This window comes from Dipodomys spectabilis, unplaced genomic scaffold (genome assembly GCF_019054845.1).
Source record: "Dipodomys spectabilis isolate Male_0828 unplaced genomic scaffold, ASM1905484v1 ptg000365l, whole genome shotgun sequence".
In the NCBI taxonomy this organism is placed as follows: domain Eukaryota; kingdom Metazoa; phylum Chordata; class Mammalia; order Rodentia; family Heteromyidae; genus Dipodomys; species Dipodomys spectabilis.
This window is the reverse complement of record NW_024871042.1, coordinates 15,438,959-15,462,504: the sequence shown is the minus strand read 5'-3', so window position 1 is coordinate 15,462,504 and position 23,546 is coordinate 15,438,959. Positions and strand designations below refer to the sequence as shown.

General features: G+C 39.8%; 1 protein-coding gene across 1 annotated transcript; it reads left to right on the top strand.

Moving 5' to 3' along the window:
- The first annotated feature begins 1,413 nt into the window (after positions 1 to 1,413).
- LOC122096107 (E3 ubiquitin-protein ligase RNF4-like) lies at positions 1,414 to 2,029 on the top strand. Its single transcript, XM_042666526.1, has one exon. The coding sequence runs from the start codon at positions 1,478 to 1,480 to the stop codon at positions 2,027 to 2,029; it is 552 nt and encodes a 183-aa protein (XP_042522460.1). The 5' UTR covers positions 1,414 to 1,477.
- Positions 2,030 to 23,546: the final 21,517 nt, after the last annotated feature.

Sequence of the window (23,546 nt, the reverse complement as noted above, 5' to 3'; positions counted from 1 at the left end):
ACTCAAGAGGTCAAGATTTGAGAATTCCAGTTCAAAGCCAGAAGGGACAAGAAAGTCCATGGGATTCTTGTCTCTAGTTAATCAGCAAAGAGCTGGAAGTAGAGAGGTTATTCAAACAGTAGAGTGCAAGCCTTGAACAATAAAAGCAAACAAGAACATGAGACTTTGAGTTCAAGTTCCAGTACTGGAGTGTGCATGCACACACCTACACACACACACACACACACACACACACACACACACACACACACACCTTTACTGAACCAGACTCTGCTAGACATTGGAGACACAAAGGTGACTGAGGGTCATGTCTGTAACTAATGTGGAGATATCTGTGTTCCTGAGAGCTGAAAGAGGGTGTGATAAATCCTGTCAGAACTGCCTGGTGATGTCATTTGTGGAGTGTAAAGCTATCTAACATACCCATTATGACTCGAGTTTCCACTTGAAACTGTCATAAGATTCCTGTCCCAGATCTGCTACTGCTGATATTGCCCTTCCATGATTACCACACTTACCAAATCCCTCCCAGGCTTCACTGTCTTCACCTGGGACACAGGGCCAGGTGGAGAAGGATAGAGTAAAAGCATCAATGCTGTAGAGATGACAATGAGGATTCGTTAAAATCATGCATGCAAAATGTTCACATAGAGTTTAAAGCACAGCAATCACTTGACAAAGTTATTAGCTCATCTTGCCACTGTTACTTCACAGACGAGAAAACAATCACAGGAGTCTGCATCTTGCCCAGGTTTGCAAGGGCTTGTGGGTGTCAAGGAGAGAACTCTAACTTACCTCTGACCCCAAGCCCAGTGCCCTGCCCAAGCCCAAGGAATGAGATCACTCATGAGATTCAGTCCAGTACTACATCCACAAATAAGAACTGCCATATTCTAGTGTTTTCCTCTTATTTAGCATTGCACTGAGATTTTCTTCTTGTCATTTCCTTGGAGATTATAGGAATTCTAAAACATCACAGATTATATCTTCCATGAAATGTCTCTTTCTCCCCTGAAAGAACAAGGTTCAATATTTTGAATTAGAGAGTTACACTATTTTCTCCTCATCCACATTCTATGTTCTAAGCCATGTGTGGACTCTATTAAAAATTACTTCCTTCGTCCATTCAAACCTCCAAACACCAATGCTTGAGCATTTCTCCCCAGCGCTTCCCTCATTCGAGTTCATCTGCAACAGTCTCTGTGGGACCAGAGTAGCCTCAAGTCTGTGTAGAGAAAGAAAGTCCTTATGGTTGAAGTACAAAAGAGGGAGTGTGGTAAGGTGAATGGAGAAGTAATCAGGAATCACACATGAAAGAAGAGTCTTTGGAGTTGAAGATACTGGAAATCTATCTAGCTCTGAATTGTTTATAAGCCAGAGGATGAGTAATCAGTGGATACAAGAGGCTGAAAACATTTGACTTTGCTGCAAGCCCTGGTATAACTTCTTTTCCTATAAGTTGGAGCCAAAGAGCACAATGAGTACAAGAAAGAGAAAGCATGGTGGATCAGTAGGTTCTAGACAAGCCCAGAAGCAAACTCGGGAAGCAGCTGCCACTCCTGAGATTTCCTTGGAAGCCAAACCCATAGAACTTGTGGAAACTGGTGGAGAAGCAATTGTGGACCTCACCTGTGAATCTTTGGAACCAGTGGTTGTTGACCTGACTCACAAGGACTCCGTGGTGATCGCTGATGAAAGGAGGCCAAGGAAGCACGCAAGACGGCTGCGCCAAGACCAGGTTGACAGCTGTGTGGTGAGCAGCAATGATGAGAAACTGTCCAGGGAAAGAGCTGTGTATGTGACCACCCACACCCCCAGAGGCGCGAGGGAGGAGAGGACCATAGGACCCAGGCCCTCTGGTACTGTCAGTCATCCAATCTGCATGGATGGATACTCTGAGATTGTGCAGAATGGTGGTCTGATTGTTTCTACAGAATGTGGCCACGTCTTCTATAGCCAGTGCCTCCGTGATTCACTTAAGAATGCTAACATTTGCCCAACTTGTAGAATAAAGATCAGCCACAAGTGATACGACCCCCTTTATATATGAAATGGTCAGATCTGCTCAGGAGAGAACAACGGACAGACACACAGCCACCTGGACTCTCCACATGCGATCTGCCTCCAGTTTCCTGAGCTCAAAAAGACTGTTTCAAAACCAACAACGGATTCGAAAACTGCTCTTTGGTTTCCAACCCCCTTAGATCCTTTGGTTACCCTGTTTGATGCTTTGGGGCTGGATCCAGGGGCACTCCCAGCCCACTCTGCATCATTGCTCACTGCTCCTGTGGAGTGGTCTTATCCCTGGGTGGGAGAAAAGGAGACAGACATGATTGAGGTGAGCTTTGTTGACTCCAGCCTCCTTCTGGAGCCTACACATTTGCCAAGATGTTTCTCTCATGGGAATGCTTGCTTCAACTCTTCTGGGAGCAGGACCTTCCCAGACATCTGCCAGGAGACCAGTCAGCGACACAGCGATCCAGTCAGACATGGGACATCTAGCCCAAAGCCTCACACTGGACATTTTTCTTTCTTCCCTTGAGAGTCAGAGGTGACCCATGATTCTGCCCGCACCTTACCATTGATGTGCAGTGTTTTCCGCAAATCAAGAGAACCTCTTTCCAGGGCAATCTGTTTCCTAAGAACAAGAGATATAGTACTGCTAATGTCCTCATAACCTACTTCACCTGTGGAGCAGTGCCCATCTCACCCCATCTCTGTTGACTAACTGTTCTCAGGAACCTTAACCATGTCCCAACGTTACTCACCTGGCACAGGACATACAAGGCCATAGGACAGTCATGTGTTTGGATGTGCTCTCTTCTGTTAAAAGTAAGTCCTGTCAACAATGCTTGATACGAAATGTATTCATTACCTTGCTCATGTGATTGTAACCCCTCTGTACAGTATTTTCACAATCAAAAACTTATTTTAAAAAAATAAGTCCTGTGTGGGCCACATGCCCTCTCGTCCTCATTTCCCACTGCCTGATACCTGCCTAAAGGTAGGTAGCCAGAATTTGGTGGCAGTCATGGTGGCCTTACCAGCTGCTCACTTTCCATGCATTTCCCCAGGTCACTGTCACCCCATTAATAGACGTTGGCCATTTGACCTGATGCTTCACTCGGCTTTTTTATCTCCCTTCCTTACCTCAAGAGAAGCTGCTCTTCTGGCCCAATTGGGTTTTGATCCTTTGGGCTTTAGATTGTGCCATATATTTTGGTCAAAGCATGGTGGTTCTCTCTCCCCATCAGGCCGCATAAACCTCTGCTCCACTCTGCAGGTGTGGGAACCTCAGGTCCTCTGGAAGGTGTCACGTTGTCCTGTTGCCTCCAAGAGCACCAGGCTTGGGGTAGCTTACAGCGGAGAGGGCTTGAGGGCTAGCTAGCCCCCATCCCCACACCACTCTTAAGAGCAAGCCAAACCAACAGCCTTTGGGTGTGTAACATCGTTAAGGTGGGAATGGGGACACTTGGGGCTATGCTAGCCATAACTGACCTTCAGTGTGAATTTCTGAAGGAGCAGAGACTTAGCACAGAATTCATTTTAAATGGGGCTGAAGGAGTGTCCATCCTCGGTGAAAAGGTTTATTTCTATCCTCACTCTTTAACTGTTTGACCTCTTTCCAGTTGGCTTGAGTGAGCGTAATAAGGAGCACCAGCTCCTGTTGTGACTCATGGTGCAGATCTGCCTTCTGTTTGGACATTATGGCTTTTTCGTTCTCTCTGGGCCTCATGAAATGCTCTTGTTGTGTCCTAGTGATACCCAGACTTCAGGAGCCAAGCTAACCCTGCCAGCAGTTGACCTATAAATATGGCAACACCTGTTTAAAACTTTGCTTTATGTTTAATCTTTTAAAACAGCTTACGTGGTAGATCACAGAAGATGTATTCATTCTAAATTAAGTTGGGGAGAAGGTGTTTAATTCTCTTAGTCAGAAAGTGCAAACTAGGAAAAGGTTGCTATGAAAAAATCTTTTTCCTTTCCTCAATGAGTGTACATAGTTCAACTCTTTGTTACATTAAACTATGCCCATGGACATCAGTCTGTTTTGGACTGCTCTGCTAGTGTTAAAGATGGAAATAAACCATTAATTTGAACCAAAAAATATCCAAATGCCTTTTGTAGAGTACATGCATATAGGACAGACTCAATATTACAGCTCAAAAATGATAATGCTATGTAATAGTTACAAAGTCCTGGGCTAGTTGCTAGTGACTTCTTCTTGTAATCCTAACTACTCAGGAGGCAGAGCAGAGGATCTCAAATTGAAACCAACACAGGCAGAGAAGTTTGAGACTATCTCAAACTAACTAGAAAAAAGCAGAGTTGGAGGGGGTAGCCAAGTAAGAGGGCAAGGGAAGTTTGTGGCCTTCATACTGGTAAACACACACACACACACACACACACACACACACACACATATCCTTGACCTTTATGAAGCTTAGATCCTATTGAACTAGTAAGAACTGTAAGCAACTAATTCTATTCTGTATTTTAAACTAGTGATGTGTTTTATAAAGAAGGTAAGACAGGTTGGTAAGAAGGAGGGAGAGAGCAGGTTTAAGTTGAAAGAATTCTGATATAGGGACTTTAAATAGAGATGTAGATGAGAAGATGGAGTCAGACACTTAAATTTGGAGATGATAAACAATTTCTTTCTTCTTTTTTTTTTTTTTTTTTTTTGGTTGGTCATGGGACCTGAACTCTGGGCCTGGGCGCTGTCCCTCAGCTCTTCAGCTCACGGCTAGTGCTCTACCATCTGAGCCACATCACCCCTTCTGGCTTTTTCTGCTTATGTGGTACTGAGGAATCAAACCCAGGGCCTCATGCGTGCAAGGCAAGCACTCTACCACTGAGCCACCTTCCCAGACCTTTCTATTTTTGTTTTTTTTTTTTAAATAGTAACTGCAAATGAACATAACCTTGGGTTTTCAAGGGACATTTTGATCAGGTGAGTGGGTGAGTGGTATAAAATGGGGCTCCCAGGTAAAGGTGAAGGTTAAGGCAAGAAGAACCATCCAACCAAACAAGGGAGAGGCTAGACTTTATCCCAAGTGTGATAAGACATTGTAAGAAGTTCCAAGCTGAACATGAGTCACATGTTTGTTCCATACAGGGCCTTGCATTTCTCCCTTAGCTTCTCCACTCAAAGCTGGTGCTCTACTACTTGAGCCATACCTTTATTTTTGGCTTTTCTTGCTGGTTCATTGGAGATAAGAGTCTAGAGGCTGGCAGATACTCAGATATCAGTGTCCTGAGTAGCTAGGATCATAGGCATTAGCAACTGGTACCCAGCAAGTCACATTTTTTAAAAGATACTATGACTATTTTGTAGATGTTGGATTTGAGAGAGGTAAGGGTTAGAGAGGAGAGGCTGAGGAGGAGGCAGCTACCACAGCCTCTTCACATACACTGCTCATAGGGACTGTAGTAACCAAGTTCATGCTTTATGCGAATGAAAGCAAGTACTTTGTATTATGACACTTTAGTTGAATATTGTAGGGACGGATAATTGTCTATCAGAGATCCAGTATGTAAGAGAACTTGTTCAGAGTTAGCCATGTTTTGCTTGAAAATCTAAGTGGTGCGAATCCTATCCTGACCTTTTCACATTATTTTGGGAGACACAGACTTCCAATTATCCACAAATCAGCAAATATAGATTTGACTTCATTTTATTTTTATTTCATTGTATTTTATGTCCATCCTGGGCATTATCCCTGAACCTCACAGTGCTCAATCACTTGAGCCACAGCTCTACTTCCAGGTTGTTTTTTTTTATTTTTAGGGGGCATTGGTAGCTAATTAGAGATAGAGTCTCAGAGACTTTCACGTCCAGACAGGTTTCAAACCGTAATCCTCACATCTCAGCCTTCTGAGTAGTTAGGCATAAACCACTAGTGTCTGGCTTTTTTTTTTAATTAAAAAAATTCCCCCTCCCATTCCTACTTTCAAATTGCATAGAACATTGAATATAATGACTGAATTTTATGAAATTCTTTCTTTCTTTTCTCCCATCCCCAGTACTTAGGTCCTAGAGGTCTCCTACAAATGTCCATTGGCCAGGAAAAAATGATAAGCTGTGAGAAACACTTTGTTAGAGGACCTCCATCAGTTCTAGTAACAGAACGCCTAGCCAGTGGTCATAAAATAGTCATACATGGTCACTCAGCAAGTACATTGGTATGCAATAAATAAATACCTGGTCACAAGGAAACTAAATCCTCTAAATGGCTACTGTCTTTGACTCCAGTTTGACAAATAAACCTCTAAAACTGGCAATGTCCCATCATTGGTTTATGGCCTCTATTCACTATCAAAAGCCATTCAAGCCACAGGCAACCAACATTAGCTGCTACAGAAATAAGTCTGGCCAAAAGCTTGGTTGGCCTCAGGAAAACCATCACAGTAACAGATGTTCTATGTTTCACCTCAGACTGAGGCAATAATATGGTACTGAGATTATTCTCCACAAGTGTGAAATCTTCCTCTTTCCTAAAGTTATTATTTCTGAAAATTGTATTTTCTTCTATTGAAAGGCACCAAGATAATCCATACTCCTGTCGCTCTAAAATTGTTTTAAACCAAAGGCTTCAAAAGGGAAGAGGTGAAATAAAAAGCTTTAAAGAATTAATCATGATAAGTTTAAACCTATCTGCAAGAACAGATTTTATCCTCCAAAAATATGTAGGTTCAAAAACACAAGAATGAATCCCAACCACTCTATAATTTTCTTCTTTCCCCCAACCCTCCAAATTCCAATTTTTAAAAATAGATTCCATCTAGTAGAGGCAGAAAATGTATTCTGTAGGCTGAGTTTAGGTGCAGTGGCTCACACCAGTAATCCTAACTACTCACAAGCTGAGATCTGAGGATCCCAATTTGAAGGCAGAAAGAAAACTCTTACCTTCAACTAACCACCAAAAAGCTAGAAGTGGATCTTCTAGTATAGCATATCAGCCTTAAATGAAAAAGCTAAGCAAGAGTATAAGGTCCTAAGTTAAAGCCCTAATATCAGTGCTAGCACCAAAAAATTTAAATTATCCTATCGAAAATATGACTTGAATGGTCTTGAAAGGTATAAATGTAAATAAAGTCTCATTGTGTATCCACAACCAGCAACAGGGCATAGATAATACAGTAAATAATAGAGTAGATCATGAAGAAATAAAAAAACAACCAAACAGCTAAAGCATGTAATGCCACTGAATGAGTTGTAGGAAGTTTTTTTTTTTTCAAGATAGTTATAAAATGTTATCTTTTGGCATGTGTTTCATTTGGAGATCATTTCCTCTAGCCCTTACTACAGACTGCTTCTAGTTAAATGACTTTGAAAAGGAGCTATGAATCCATTTAGCTATTGGTAGTTTCTGTGATTTATTGTATACACATGGTGTCAAAGGATCTAGCAATTGGGTGAACAAATGTTTTTCCATAATCCTAGGATTCCTTTTTCACACACACACACACACACACACACACACACACACACACACGTTATATGAGTAACATTTACCCATCTGAGTCTCTAGGATTGAGTGGGATCCCAATCCCACTGGGCTGGGCTAAGGCAACCTGAATATTCATTCATTGTTCTTGGAAAGGCCAAATTCAGCCTAGGAGATTAAATGCTCTGTTTGACTTTAGATTGCCCTTCACAGATTATTTATTCTTACTGTGTATGTGTTTTAGATGCATACTGATCATGAGATCAAGCCACATCATGAAGAAGATACAAAACTAGTCGAAGAAACACTAAAGAGTTTGAGGGAACTATCTTTATGGTCACTTAAGCATCCATGCTCAGATGTTATTTTGGCTGGAATCAACCAGGCCAAATAACATCTGGCTCTTTAGACATGGAGTCAGTTTACAACCGTTGTACAGGCCTGATTGTTCTCATTTCCACTAGTCCAGGGAAAGGTAAAAGAGACAGAGATATAGAGAAAGAGAAACAGACACAGAGACAAGAAACAAATAGAGGCAGAGAGAAGGAAGAAAGAAGAAGAAAGAGGAGGAGGTGGAGAAGGAGATGAAAAGGGGAGGAGGAACAGAAGCAGGTGCAGGAAAAAGGCAGAGGGGAAGAAGAAGAAGAAAGGTACCTCAAATTGGGGGACATAAAACCATTTTCCCCTGAGTCACAGATGAGTAGATATTACAAATCATTTATGCTGTGAAGAATGAAGTTGGCTCCTGTGGTACGGAGGCAAATGAAGCTAAGCATTAGGGAAGAGATCAACATTATGAAGAGTTAGAAAAGTTAGGAACAGATCCTATTTTCTACATTGAAGTTTCCTGATCTTGTTTCCCAAATACTTAGCTGTTCTTGAGGGATTCAAAGAGATACGAAACAGCTGTCTTAGATGTCGGTAAAGTGGGCCAGTTGAGCAGCACATAGGGATGGTAAAGCATATAAACACTCCCCTAGAATGCTCAGGGAGGCTTGGAGAAGGGCTAAATTATCAGATACTCCATAGCTTGACAAGGAAGGACAACAAACAAGAGTGTTGATATTTCAATTAAAAAAAAATAAAGGAGATCAGCCAGGTGCCAGTGGCTCATGCCTGTAATCCTAGCTACTCAGGAGACTGAGAGTTGAGGACCTTGGTTCAAAGCCAGGCCGGGTAGGAAAGACCATGAGACTCCTATCTTCAATAAACCACCAGAAAACCAGAAGTGGAGCTGTAGCTCAAGTGGTAGAGCGCTCGCCTGGAGCAGAAGAGTTGAGGGACAGCGCCCAGGCCCAGAGTTCAAGCCCCACAAGCAACAACAACAACAAATAAATAAAAAGGAGACCCTGTGAATTTTGGTTGCATAACCTTAGTCTGGAGAAAGAAATGTCACAATGTCTTCAGGGTTCTGTGCTAATAACAGTAGACATCATTTCTTACAACCACCCAGAGTGCATGGCATAGGCTCCATGAACCACCTCATCCATGAAGTGCCAGATTAATCTTCTTACTGCCAGATTAACCACATTACTGATTCTCTCACATCTAACTTTTCCAAATGCCATGCCAATTACTTCATTCCTCCACAAAATGGATCCAGGCCTTGGTTGGAACTAGACACATCAGTGTCCTAATTTCTTGCTTGAATCCAAACTCAATGATTCAGAGGAGGACCTGGAGACTAGTGTTTATAATCTTAGCTACTCAGGAGGCTGAGATCTGAGGAACTCAGTTCAAAGCTACTCTGGGCAGGAACATCAGTGAGACTCTTATCTCCAGTTAACTGACCAAAAAAGACTAATTTATGGGGTGATATAATCAAGTCAGTTTATCTGTAAGCTAAAGGCAGTTTACCTATAAGCTAAAGATAACGTAATTTAATTCTGTGGGTTATATAAAATAACTCTAGTACATTATTTTTGCCCCAAATACCATACAAAGTGCTGTCTATGAACCTTAGTTTTCTGCATGTACCTTGCTAAGAGATGAATTCCAGCTCAGCAGGTAAGAGAATTCCTAGCAAACTCCCAGGTGGTGATGATTCTGCAAATCCTTAGAACACACTTAAAGTGGCAAGTACTCCAGTACAAACCCTAAATATCTTTCTCCAGAATTCAAGTTTGTCTCAACCATTGTTTCTTCCATTTCTACCACATGCCCTTTCTTTCAGTCCTTCACTCCTAGATCCTAGTTCAAAGCCAATTCGGGCAGGAAAGTCCACAAAACTCTTACTTCCAATTAACCATCAAAAGAACAAAAGAAAGTCAGGTGCCAGTCTCTCAGGCTTGTAATCCTATCTACTCAGGAGGCTGAGAACTGAGGACCGCAGTTTGAGGCCAACTCAATCAGGAAAGTCCATCAGACTCTTATATCCAATTAGCCACCACAAAGCCAGAAGAATGAACAAATGAAAGAAAAAAAAAGAAAGAAAGAGAGAGAGATAGAAAGAAAGAGCGAGAAAGAAAAAGAAAGAAAGAAAGAAAGAAAAGGAAGGAAGGCAGGATAGAAGGAAGAAAGAAAGAAAGGAAGGAAGGAAGAAAAAAGAAAGAAAGAAAGAAAGAAAGAAAGAAAGAAAAGGAAGGAAGGAAGGAAGGATAGAAGGAAGAAAGAAAGGAAGGAAGGAAGGAAGAAAAAAGAAAGAAAGAAAGAAAAGAAAGAAAAAGAAAGGAAGGAAAAGAGGGAGGGAGGGAGGGAGGAAGGAAGGAAGGAAGGAAAAGGGAAAGAGAGAGGGAAGAAAAAAAAGAGGTAACATGCCTACATTTTATCTTTAACATGAAACAATAGTTGGTAAATGTCATCCTTTTTGATAGATGCTCATTACAATCAAGTATCACTTCAAAGCTGGGATCCAGTGGTTCATGCCTGTAATACTAATTGCTCAGGAGGCTGAGAACTGGAGAATCAGGCTTCAAAGCCAGCCTGAGCAGAAAATTCTGTGGTTACTATTTCCAATTAACAACTAAACTGTTGGGCTGAAAACATGCTAAAGAGGTAGAGCACTAAACATGAGTAAAAAAGCTGAGAGCTCAAGGCCTTGAGTTCAAACCTTGGAACTGACACACACAAAAAACAACAATAACAATTAAACCCAATATTTCAGCATAAATAGGGACTAATTCCATTTAGGGAACACACATTGAAATACAGTATGTAAAATATGGGACATAGTCTAGAACATGCTTCAAATACAATGGTTAGCTGATAAAGTTTTCAGTAGAAGCTTCAAACTATGAGGGCAAATGAAAGATACACAGCTTGAAGAAGATAAATGCAAAAAGGAACATCATTGCTGTCCACGAGTACTTGTGTATATCACATAAAGAGCATCAGACTATGTATGGCACCAGATGTAGGTCTAGCTAGAGGGGTAAGCAGCAATGAAACAGGGGATGGTTTGATAGACAGCAGGAAAGCAGAGTAAGATTATCTCCACACAAGACTTAGCTTTTAACAGCAAAGTTCTGGGGCAGTGGGGTCTTACCAATCTCAAACTTTGTGCACTCACAGTCAAGACCATGATGTACTGTGAAAGAGAGTCAAGAACCAGAAAAACGTTTATGTGGCAATTTTTAAAATTCATTTCAACCTCGAGTCTAAAGCCATGGGAAAATGTCATAATGGTGGAGCTACTAATTTTAAATTCTATCCTTTTTAAAAATATCACTTCCTGATCACTAGATCAGAGGCGTGAATGTCTGCCAAAGCTATAACTTTAAGGTAAAGTCCCCGAAAGTTTTGATTATCAAGACAGAATATTTATGAGCATATTCATATCTATATCCAGCCAATGAATCATTCTCTATTTTTTTTCTGTGCCATTATTGGGCTTGAACTCAAGACTAGGGCATTATGCCTTGGCTTTTTCATTCAAGTCTGGCATTCTATCACTTGAACCACAGCTCCAATTGCTTTCTGGAGGAACTTAATTGGAGAGTCTCATGGATTTTTTTGGCTCAGGCTGGCTTTGAACTGTGATTCATAGATCTCATTCTCTTAAATAGCTAGGATTGCATGGGTAAGTCACAGGTGCCCAGAATCCCCTCTTTTTTACCAAGAAGAAAACTGAGATCTAAGATAAGGTTGCAAACATAACAAAAACTACATAGCATATCATGTCCTCTCAGTTGCCTCCAGCACAGTGTAAATAATGGTCCCCAAGGACTATTTGCTGACCATCCCCTGGTATTTTTGAGTAGAGTAGCAATGGAATATTCTTCATTAATTTGCCCCGTGTAAACAAGGGCCTGACTTAACTAGTTTCATTTCCTTTTATTTTACTTTGAAAACATTTGTTGATAGAGGAGAAATAAACTTTAAAAACCTGATTATTAATCCAACTGAACACAAATTACTCGCTATGAATAAAAATGTCCACTCACTCAGAGATGCTGATGAGAAGTGTGACTAAGATGGTAAGACTGGAATTATTCAATTGACAGATGTTTTAGTGATTGTACTGTGATCGTGTAAGCTCAGGAAATCTAAAATGCTGTTTTGTAATTCATGGCAGTGTTCGTATTTTAACATGCAGGGGTGAAGACTTGCTATTTCTCCAAAATTACGAATCTCCCCCGCCTCAGAATCCTAAACAGGAAATCTATCTTACTAAAGGAAAGCCAAGCAATTTACAAAAGCCATTATTGCTGTGCTGTATCAACCAATCAAAATAACTTATGCAGAGTTACTCAGTTGGTTGTGCTGAAAACTGCTAGATGATACATATTAAGGCAACCCTAGGATGTCTGTATAACATTATGAAAATTTGTGATTGATATTAGTTATTAAGCAATATTAGAAAAACCTCCAGCGAGGGAAAAGCTGAAACACAGCTCGTGGGTTCTCTGGATTGAAGATTGAAGGGCTTTTCTTACAAGGGGAGTTCTTCATACTCACCAGCTGCTTTGAGCATTCTACGATAACTTTCCAAATATTCCACAGTTCATTCATTTCATGGCTTAATTACTAACTGCTGGTTTTTCTAATCACTCATGACTGAAAGGCTTGAGGAATTTGCTCTCAAGTCTCCTGGTAAATGTTAAGTCTTTGTTGGTGAATGACAACTAAGAATAACTCAGAAGTCTGAGAGGCCAAGGAAATTGGAGGAAACAATGCTGTGATTGGGGGCCTCTATAGAGCAGCAAATGTTAAAGAGTGAAAGAGCTGATATAAATGTTCTACAGATGCAGCTGCCATTTTCTTGACCTCAGTGGAACGCGTTTCCTAAAGCATGCTTGTTCTAGAACTGAAATGTCTTCTTTTCTCAGCTCACAAAGCTGCATTCCCTACTCGACATTCAGACCATCTTAAGACTTATATATAACTTTTGCTCTTGTAATGACATTGCTGAGTGACAATAGTATCACTGTTGTACTAATATAGCAAAGAACCCCTTCATGAAAAAAAGTCATTTTTAATAGGCTTACAAGTCAAGTAGCATAAGCCCACAATGCATACTGAAGAGGTCTTTCATCAGGATCTAATTCCACCCAAGATCATTCAAAATCTCTCTGTATGGGAGGGAGGAATCAAGGAACCTTGAGTCCAGAGACCTCGTCCTAAATCTTTGAAGCAGAAAGTATATGAGAAGTCAAATATAAGGCAAATGTACAAAAGACACCTGCACAGTTTATAGTAAGCTTTGGGAGCCAAAAAAGCCCACATTTTCAATGTACACAGAGATCACTGACAGTGATGCCTGTCTGTATTTTTATTTTATCTTCCCTTTTTTCCACAATTGGATAGATTTCTTTTTACTTTCATTACAATTTCAGATGGTAGAAAATTTTAATAATTAGTATAAAGAATGACCAGATATCCTTCAGCCTTATTTCCCCAAATTAAAATTTTACTGTACTGGCTCAAAATGATGATGACAAAATTACTTTTTCTGAATTATGATTACATTAGACTCTTTTCCTCAAATATTGCTGTGTGAATTTCTAAATAGCAAAGACACTTCCAAATCTTTGTTTTTGCTTTTGTTTCTATTTTTATTTTATTTCTGGTGCTGAAGTTGAACTTACAGCTCCTTTCTTACTTGCTCTCCTGGTACTCTACCACTTCTAACCCTAAGGACATTCTATTGACACGTTAAACTATCCACATCAAAATCAGAAAGACAATATTGAGATGACAATATGATAACATCCTCAGATATATTCAGATTCTACCAATTGTCCCAATAATGCCCTTTATAGCAAAAGAAAAATATAATTGTCCATCAGTATGCAGTCCAGACTCGTACAATATGTTTAATCATCACTTCCCTTCGGTCCTGTTGATCTGAATATTTTCTCAGTCAGTCCTTGTCAAAATTAAACATGTGTCATTTCTTATTTTGTCATATGTCTCTCAATTTAAATTTGATATTTTCCATGATTAGACTCCATCATGCATTTCTGACAGCAGAGCTCAGAACTGATGTGAGTTTTGCTTATTTTGGAAATATTTATTGTCAAGGCTTGCATGATAATGTGCATATGGATTTCCCTGTATCTCTATTGTATTTCTAAATGTCAGCGGAGTCCAAGATGCTCATCTCTATTAGTTTCTCAGTTGTCTAATATCTTAGAAGTAGCTACTGCCTCACTGTCCCCTCCAACTCTACTTACTCATAGACTACAGATTCTCATCTTTCCTCAAGTGTCAAAAATGTACCTAAGCAAAATATGCTGAGTTCTGATGACTCATGTCTGCAATCCTAGCTACTCAGGAGGCTGACTTCTGCAAATCTGAAGGTAGCCTAGGCAGGAAAGTCCATGGGACTCTTATCTACAATTAATCAGCAAAAACCTAGAAGTAGAAGTGTGGCTCAAGCAGTAGAGCACCAGTGGGAAAAAGATAAGGGACAGAGCTTTGAGTTCAAGACCCAGTGCTGGCACAAAAATAATAAATAAATAATTAAACAATCAAACATATACATAACTATGACATCTAAATAGCTACCTCCAAAATATTACTCCTAGACATTCTGAATTGAAACCAGAACATGAGGAAGGAGAAATTCAGGTAAAATGGGGACTAGAGTAGAGAATAGTACCAATAAAAGGAACTACATTTGTATTGATTATTTTGAGATACTGGAATTAGGTGACTAAAGTACTGCCAGTAAACCTTAGAAAACCTAGTCTAATATCATTAATATAACAGAGTAGTTATAATTACAAACATGAGGAATCTTGATCTTATAAAGAACCTATCTTTAAAGACAAATTAAAAAGATTTTTAACTGAACAAACTATTGCTTCATATATACTTCTGTAACTAACCTCCATACAATCTTTTAAATTGACATGATTCAAATAAGATTGCAAAAAGCGCAAAATGGCAAGACAGATTCTAATTGTTGATAATGAACAAAGGAATATACTGCAAGCTAAGCAGGCAGCCACAAAAGTGAAGTATATTTTACTATACTTTCTGAATATTTTCCTTATGCCTACAGAGTAGTCACGTTATAACTAATTATGGGCTGTATAGATACAGGGGACTAGGTTCCTGGATCCATGGATTATATTATTCATGCTTTACCTTAAAGGAGCCGGAAATATAGAAACAATGTACTCACTGCTCTCATTAACTTACAGGGAGATGACTGCCTTGCAGAGAAGCCAGTTTCATTTTTTAAAATATCATCCAATATGACTGATGACAGCCTTATTAAAATTAAGTGCTGTCATTCAATCATTTTCATCTATTGATTCTAAGTTCAGTCCTCTGGAGCCACAAAGAAGAAGTTTTGTTTCTTCTATATGAGACATCGGGTAGAAATTTTCTTGTGTTTCTTTTATTTGCTTCTATTCTGGACTAATGCAACCCTAATTGCCAAATGCTTTCTCAATAAAAATAAAGACAAGCTGGAGCGGATGGCTCATATCTGTAGTTCTAGCTACTCAATGATGGGCTGAGATCTGAGGATCAAGGTTCAAAGATAACCCAAGCAAACAAAAATCACAGGACTCTTATCTCCAATTAACTAGAAAAAATCTGGAAGTGAAGGTATGGCTCAGGTGGTAAAACATTAGCCATGACCCTAAAAAGCCAAGTGAGAGATTGAGACCCTGAGTAACCAGTACTGGCACAAAAATAACAAATAATTAAACAAACAAACATGTAGCATGGATATGACAGCTAAATACCTACCTCCAAATTTTACTCCCAGAAATTCTGAATTGAAACCAGAATAGGAAGAAGGAGAAATTCAGATACTGGCATAAACAACAACAACAAAAACAACAACAACAGATGGAGACAAAAGAGATAAGTCTCTGTTATGGACAGACCCAGAACAAATTCAGGTGTTACTCTAATCCAGTGACACTGATTTTCCTGTTTTCTATCTATTTCTGGCATCTTTTGTTGATCCCATTTGGCAATAAATATCAGGACTATTTTTGTAGTATTCACTTTGTAATCTTTGCTTGACCTTCACTGCAATTTAAGTGTTATCTATAACTGGATTTGTAAGTAAGTAGCAAAATTAGTGTTAGGTAAGCTCTAAGCTGCTACTTCATCTCTCATCATTAAGATTAAAAATCCGATATCTCTAACCATGTTGGAAGCAATGAAACTTTCCTATGGCTATTGTCTTCACTAATGCCACCTCCATGAAAGATTTCCTTGTCCTCAAATCAAGGAACAGCTTTCTGCACAGAACATCCCAAAATTAAGTGTAATTGTTCTAGCCAAGAAGTGAGTGGAGTTTGTCATTTTCTTAATAGCATTACTGAGGCAGAATTGAACTACAGTATTTGAAGGGTATGATTTGATATGTTTGACGTGTGAATATTCTTGTAAAAATATCACTACAGCAGGAAGTACACATGTCCATCTCTCTTAAAATTTTCTTGGGCTATTTTGGAGTTCTCCTTTCTATTTTTCCTTCCCCTCCTCCCATAGTCTAGCAACTATTGATCTACTTTCCCAATACAGATTTATTTTTATTTCTAGAGTTTTAAACATGTCAGGTCACATAATATACATTCTTCCTTCTTCCACTTAGCATAATTATCAGAAAACTCATTGATATACTGCTAAGTCATTTGTTTGGGTTATATTTCATTCCATGGGTATACTACAATATTTTAACCTACTCATCTAATAATGGATAATTGGTCTATTGCCAACTGTTGGATATACAAGGTGAGCTTGTCTCTCTCAGCTTGTTAGTCATTCTCCAATCTTCTAAAAGCCATCTGATTTTCCCACTTTAAAATTCTCCTTCCACAAGAACTTAGAACAAGTCTCATGTGAGTCTCTTCTTATAAAAAACAGTAACTAACACCATATTCATATGTAGTAATTATGTATCTTAAAAAGATCATCCTTTTCTTTAGAATTGTCTGACCTATGAGCAAATAGGAACTTGCTCTTCCCATTAGTTGGGGAAGCTGCTTACCTTTTACTTGAGCACTAAGGGTTCAAATCCAGAAATCTCTGCACTAAACACATTTCTCTTAAGAAGTTTAGGGTCCCTCTTGAAAGACTTGTGATCATCTTCCCTGATGTTCCAGAATCCTCCAGGTCAGTGTTTCCTTTGATTCCAACACCGATTCTCTATCTACAACTAAAAATGCACCAGAGAAGAAGATATCTTCCATGCAACCTTCCTGGTTCTATTCCCAACTTTTCATGAATACTTCCTAGTAGTTTTTACTCCCACCTTCCACTGAGTTCCCTTTTCTCCTTGTCATCCTCATTTCTCATACTTAAATCCTACTTCAGGTCAGAGTTCCACAAATTAGAAGATGAACACTGAAAAATATTAAGGCCATTGATTATGGGTATTACAATTCTATTCCTTTTTGTTTGATTTTTTGGCTGGTCCTGGGACTTGAACTCTGGGCCTGGGTGCTGTCCCTGAGCAATTTCGGCCTGTTTCTGGAATTAATTAGAGATGAGAATCTCACAGACTTTCCTGCCTGAGCTGGCTTTAAACCACAATCCTCAGATTTCTGCTTTCTAAGTACCTAGGCTTACAGGTACGAGATACCAGAGCCTAGTTTATTTCTTTTATTTTTCTATGATAGTGTTCTACTTGGACAAGATTTGTGAAATAGAATAAAAGCAGAAATCCTTCCTTACTATACACTAATATATTAGAAGCCCTCCTCTCAGGGAGTAATGTCAAGTTATTTGAGAGCAGTTTCTGGGTTATCATGTGTTTGGAAGTGTTCTTCTCCATCAGGCAATCTCTGGCTTATCAGATCACATGAGTGGCTGTTATTGATATAACTCAGCCTACGTTGACAGCACTAAGACAGCAGAACATAGCTAATAGCAAACCCCTCTTCTCTGCATTCAACCAAACTATTCCCTTGTCTTTGACTTTCAGGCAAATTACCTTTCAGCAGCATTTGGAAAAAGTACCCATCAAAACCAATTCAATTTCTTAAACTGTGACCATTTAAGTGTATGGATCCCTATTACAGCTATTTCATTTGTCTTTCACAATGAAATTATGCAGTTCAGAAATGGTCAGGTAGCACCACAGGGTTTTACTTTGTAGTTTGGCTCACTCTGAAAACACTTCATTCAGAAAGGAATTATTTCCCAAGTCTATGAGACAAGGTCCCATGCTAAGGTCCCAAGCCCTTAGTATTTTACTGAGAATTCTGACCCATCACTGTCACATGACTCCTATTAATCTCATTTGTTCCTCTGTAATGAATATGACACTATTAATGAAATGGTTGAGCTATAAAGGCCAGAAACCTGCCTGCAAATAGCCATTTACAGGAAATCTGTGAAAAGTATAAACTACGTAAATATATCCCCCCCACTTTTTTTTTGTCAGTCGTAGGGCCTGAACTCTGGGCCTGGGTGCTGTCCCTCAGCTCTTCAGCTCAAGGCTAGCACTTTATTACCACTTGAGCCACAGCACCACTTCCAGCGTTTTTTTCTGCTTATGTGATGCTGAAGAATCGAACCCAGGGCCTCAGGCATTCTACAACTGAGCCACTTTCCCAGCCCTAGATCCTCCATTTTGTGTTTAACAATAAAGGAAGGGTAACAATGTTCAACAAGAAACGTACTCATTACCTGACTTCTGTAACTGTAACCCCTCTCTACAGCATCTTTAAAATAAAATAAAGTTTAAAAAGAGAATAAAACCATAAAAAGTCTTCCCTTCTCCTCCCCACACAGAAACTAATAATTTTTTTATCTTCTTAGATCAACTCAGACAGGGATGCCCATTTATCTAGAAATCAGGGCTGAAGTGTAAGAAACATAACATACAGAATAGATAGAACACTGATCTGAACTTAAAACTAACAACTCTAGATATGCTCATGCCTGTAATTTTACCTAGTAAGGAGGCCCAGAATTGAGTATGGCAGCGTGAGCTAGCCATGCAGGAAGGCCTGTGAGATTCTTATCTCTGTTAACTACCCAAAAGCTAGAAATGGAACTGTAGCTCAATTGGTAGAGCATCAGCCTTGAATGAAATAGCTAGGGAACAGTGGAGTTTAAGTCCCAGTATGAGCACAAATTAAATAAATAAACAGCTAAATAAATACCTTACAGATGTGGCAAAAATTTCTTCGTAACTCTTTAGAAGATAAATGTAAATCCAACTCAAACTGCCTTAGTAGAGAAATAAAAGTTTGTATGACTAAAATGTCTAAGAAGGCATGACTGGATCCAGGTACCCAAAAGATACTGTCTTCAACTGTCTCCATCTGTCTACTCCCCTTTTCCTCTTCTCTGGCTTTATTTTAAAGTAGGTTTCCTTTCCTGATGGCAGGATCCTAGAGATATACCAGAGGGCTACTGGTTTCTAGTACACATACAAATTCCAGATGTGTCATTTAGCAATTGATTGGCTTTCAGCTCCAAATCAACCTTCATTTCCTCTTGTGAGGAAGGTGGGACTCTTCCTAGTTGCACTGTGAATTGAATTTTCTTACACAGACATGTGCTGAGCAGGTGTGCAATACACAAGAGGAGTTTGCAATCCTCACAAGGTTTCCAGGAAGTGAGGTCTGGAACCCCGCTGCTGGAAGCTTCCAGGCACATTCCAGGGTGAATCCACTGGCCTCTCAGCCCTGTACTGTAAACTCCCTGTTGACAACTTCCCAATTTTCTTGTGTACTCAGTAATTGTAGTCAGAGTTCTAGGCCAGAAGTCTGACTCCAGGTGTTGTCTTTCAGATCCAACCATTCTCCCCAATAGACAATATAAAGAGATGAATAACGGTAAAGAAGAGAGGAAGGCAATTATAGTACCCAGCACAGGGACATCTAAGGGTACAGACAGGAGCTTTAGGTTGAAATTTAGGAAGAAGTGTGCATAATTAAACAGTCCCAATCAAGGCATTGGTCAAAGATTGATCTTTGTCTCTGAATTGATCATCCTTTTACAACTGATTGGGTCTTGTTAGGACAATAATGTCATTGTTGCCTGGGTAGCTGGATAGCTTTGACCCCAGTCATAACATAGTTACCCATCAGTCCTATCCTCCCTGGAATCCAAGGTACCTTTAAGGATAGAATGGCTCAAAGACAGATACAGAATGTCAGTCTTTCTTTGTTTTCCTCTTTGACAAGCCAAGATTCCATATCCATGAAGGATTATATAATCTGAGGTAAGAAAGTATAGAATATAGGTGACTAAGGCAACAATCAGATACGCCCTCCTGGGAATAATTAACCCCTCTTACTGCACCCTCACACAGCCTTTAGCAACTCCCATTGTACTGCATTGTATTTAGTTTTATATACAAGATTTCTCTACAAGACTCTAGACAAAATACTCCAGTCATTATCTATCCATCCCCAGAGTAATCAAGAGAAGTTGAACAAAATGAATGAATGAATGGACAGCCTTATATATACTCTTGCCAAAGGTATTTGAATTTTATTCTACTATTGTGTTTGTTTAGAGAAAAATCATAATGTAATGTGTTGTAAACTAAGAAACATTGAAAACAAGTAGAAGGAGGAAATCAATACAGAGAGATGACTATAGCAGTCTAAGCAACTCATTATAAAAGACTAATTTGCTGAGTACCTATAGCTCATGCTTATACACCTAGCAACTCAGCTGATGTCTGACTATCTTTTGTGGTTAGAAACTAGCCATAGGAAGAAAGTCCATGAGACACTTACCTCTAATTAACCACCAAAAAGCTGAAAGTGGAGCTGTGGCTTAAGTTTTAAAGTGCTACCCCTGAGGGAAAATACTTAGGGATAGCACCCAGGCTCTGGTGTGCCCCAGTCCTGAGCTCAAGTCCCAAGACCAGCACACCCCCCACCCCACCACACACACACATACCAAAATAAATAAAGACTGATCTATGGCAAAAGCAGTGTAAATGAAGAACAGAGTTGAAATGATGAATAAATGGATGGTACATGACAATTACACATGGAATTCAAGGCAAAGTAAAGAATTAGAGAAACCAAAGTTCTCATTTGAGTAATAAGGTCAATAAGCAACTTTAAAAAAAGATGCTTTTGCTGGGCCTTAGTACCAAAATTTTTGTGTACCAAACTTCTCCAGGTTACAGATACCAAGCTTTGCATCTGGGCCCATTGTTCTGAACAATTATCTGCCACAGTCACTTTGCAATCACCAATAAAGACCAGATTTCCTGATTGTGAACAACGCAAACAGCCCTGTCACCAGACAATACCTTGGATTTTTTGTTTTTTAAACCATCTTATATACCTTTTTTCTCATCACCTGGAAGGAAACAGCCAAAAGCTCAGGAGTTTACCGTCTAGGCAACTTGCTCCTGTTTTCATTCGAAAGATAAGCCAATAACACTTCTCCAGAACTCCCCCAGAGACAGACTGAACTAATGGTCAACCAGACCATGTGTAATGTGAGACTGTTTTAACTATGCATACCTTTCTTACTACCTGCCTCCAATTCTCCCTCTTTAACTTGAAGCCCATCTGGGCTTCTGAAGACAACTGGAAATGTTCTGAAGCACTGTCTTTCCATGGCTGCTGTATAATAAACCTCCTTTCTCTGCCCTTCACCATGTCTCTTCATTTGGCATATGGAGGTGAGTGGCCAGACCCAACCTGAGACTCCTGGATTTGGAACTTGAGTTCCAAAATTCTATTTCTGCCCTTGACAAAGGGCAGAAACAGAAACAAGGAAAGTATTTGTAGGAAAAAATAAAGAGTTCATCATATAATCTATGGAATTCAATACTTGTTCATTAATAATTGAAGGGAAGGATCTGCTCATTTATAAATATCTCAAAGTGTTCCCAGCTTCTCCTAAATTAGAGAAGTGATATTATTTATTAATAAACATTAGTTTGGTGCATATTATGTCAAGAACAGTGTATATCATGACTTTTCTTTTTTCTTTTTTTTTTTTGGGGGGGGGGGGTCCGGTTGTGGGGCCTGAACTCTGGGCCTGGGCGCTGTCCCTCAGCTCTTCAGCCCAACACCAGCGCTCCACCACTTGAACCACAGAGCCACTTCCAGCTTTTTTCTTTTTGCTTATGTGGTGCTGAGGAATCGAACCCACGGCCTCATGCATGCAAGGCAAGCACTCTACCACTGAGCCACCTTCCCAGCCCTGACTTTTCTTATTTATAATTGGTTTATTTTTTTTATACTGGGTTTCTTTCTGTGCCAGTACTATGGCCTGAACTCAGGGCCTCAGCTCTGGCTCAGCTTTATGGCTCACTGCTGGTGAGCCATTTGAGACACATCTCTACTTCTAGTGATTAAAGATAAGATTCTCTCAGATTTATCCTTCCATCCTGACTTTGAACTAGGATCCCCAGATCTCAGCCTCTTGTGTGTAGCGAGGAGTACAGATGAGAGGCATTGGTACCCAGGAAGGATTTCTTCCTTTCCTTTCCTTTTCTTTCTTTCTTTCTTTCTTTCCTTCCTTCCTTCCTTCCTTCCTTCCTTCCTTCCTTCCTTCCTTCCTTCCTTCCTTCCTTCCTTCCTTCCTTCTTTCTTTCTTTCTTTCTTTCTTTCTTTCTTTCTTTTTTTCTTTCTTTCTTTTTGGCAGTAATGGGACTTGCATTCTGGGCCTGGGTGCTGTCCTGAGCTCTTCAGCTTACAGCAAGTGCTCTACCACTTGAGCCACATTGCCACGTCTGGTGTTCTGGTGGTTAATTGGAGATAAGAGTCTCATGGACTTTCCTGCCCAGGCTGGCTTTAAACCGTGATCCTCAGATCTCAGCCTCCTGAGTAACTAGGGTTATAGGCATGAGCCACCAGCACCTGGCTGGATTTCTTATTTAGATAACTACATGGCCTATGAAATTTTTGGAGACAACTGACCATATCAGAAAGAGAATGCAGATTGGTGGACAGCAATCACATCTGTTAGGTAGCCTGAGGGCAATGATAAGAACTAGAGTAGGAGAAAGGAGGCATTGTTTTTCCTATTATGATTTTCACATGGGAGCAGGGCTGAGCTCAAATTCTGGACAACACTCCTTTTGAAAGGATTTTTACCACTGGTTTCCAGCTAGTGAATAATGTCAGAACTGATTGTCATGCATGTTATCTAGGGGGCAGCTTTGCACTCCCCTATCTCCAGTGATCGTAAACGGAGTAATTAATGAAGTAAGAGGAGAGATGGGCTTCATTTAGCTCCAGATAAATCTTTGCTTGCATTGGATATATATTGTATATTATCTATGGTGCTTTAAGATGATTTTTTTACCCACTTAAATCATATCTCTAAAGTAAGTATAATAACTGGTATCTAATTCTTCACTGTTACTGAGGTGTAACAGTGGTGTAACACTTAGCAGCTAGAGGCTTGGCTCAAGTGACAGAGAATTTGCCTAGCAAGATCAAAGTCCTGAGTTCAAACCCCACTTAGCACAGTGCACTTCTAATATCATGATTGAAAGATGTTTGTAATTAGACTCCAACCTTTTGTTACACTTACAAGGAACTTACGGAAAGAACCATCTGCCCATCCTGCCTTTCCTATGAATTTTGTGTAGAATGAGGCACAGTGGAAGTAATTGAAGTTTGGAAGCCCCACAAATCCTGGTTCAAATACACTTTCCACCATGTTTTGGCTCACCTAAGTTGACTCATAATAATATTTATTTCCGTTAGAGTTGTAGCTGCTTTTCTGTTTTGTTTGTTTTTGTGC

What these genes read in the sequence shown, in the direction of transcription:
- LOC122096107 (XM_042666526.1), top strand. Translation starts at nt 1,478, where the DNA reads ATGAGTACAAGAAAGAGAAAGCATGGTGGATCAGTAGGTTCTAGACAA.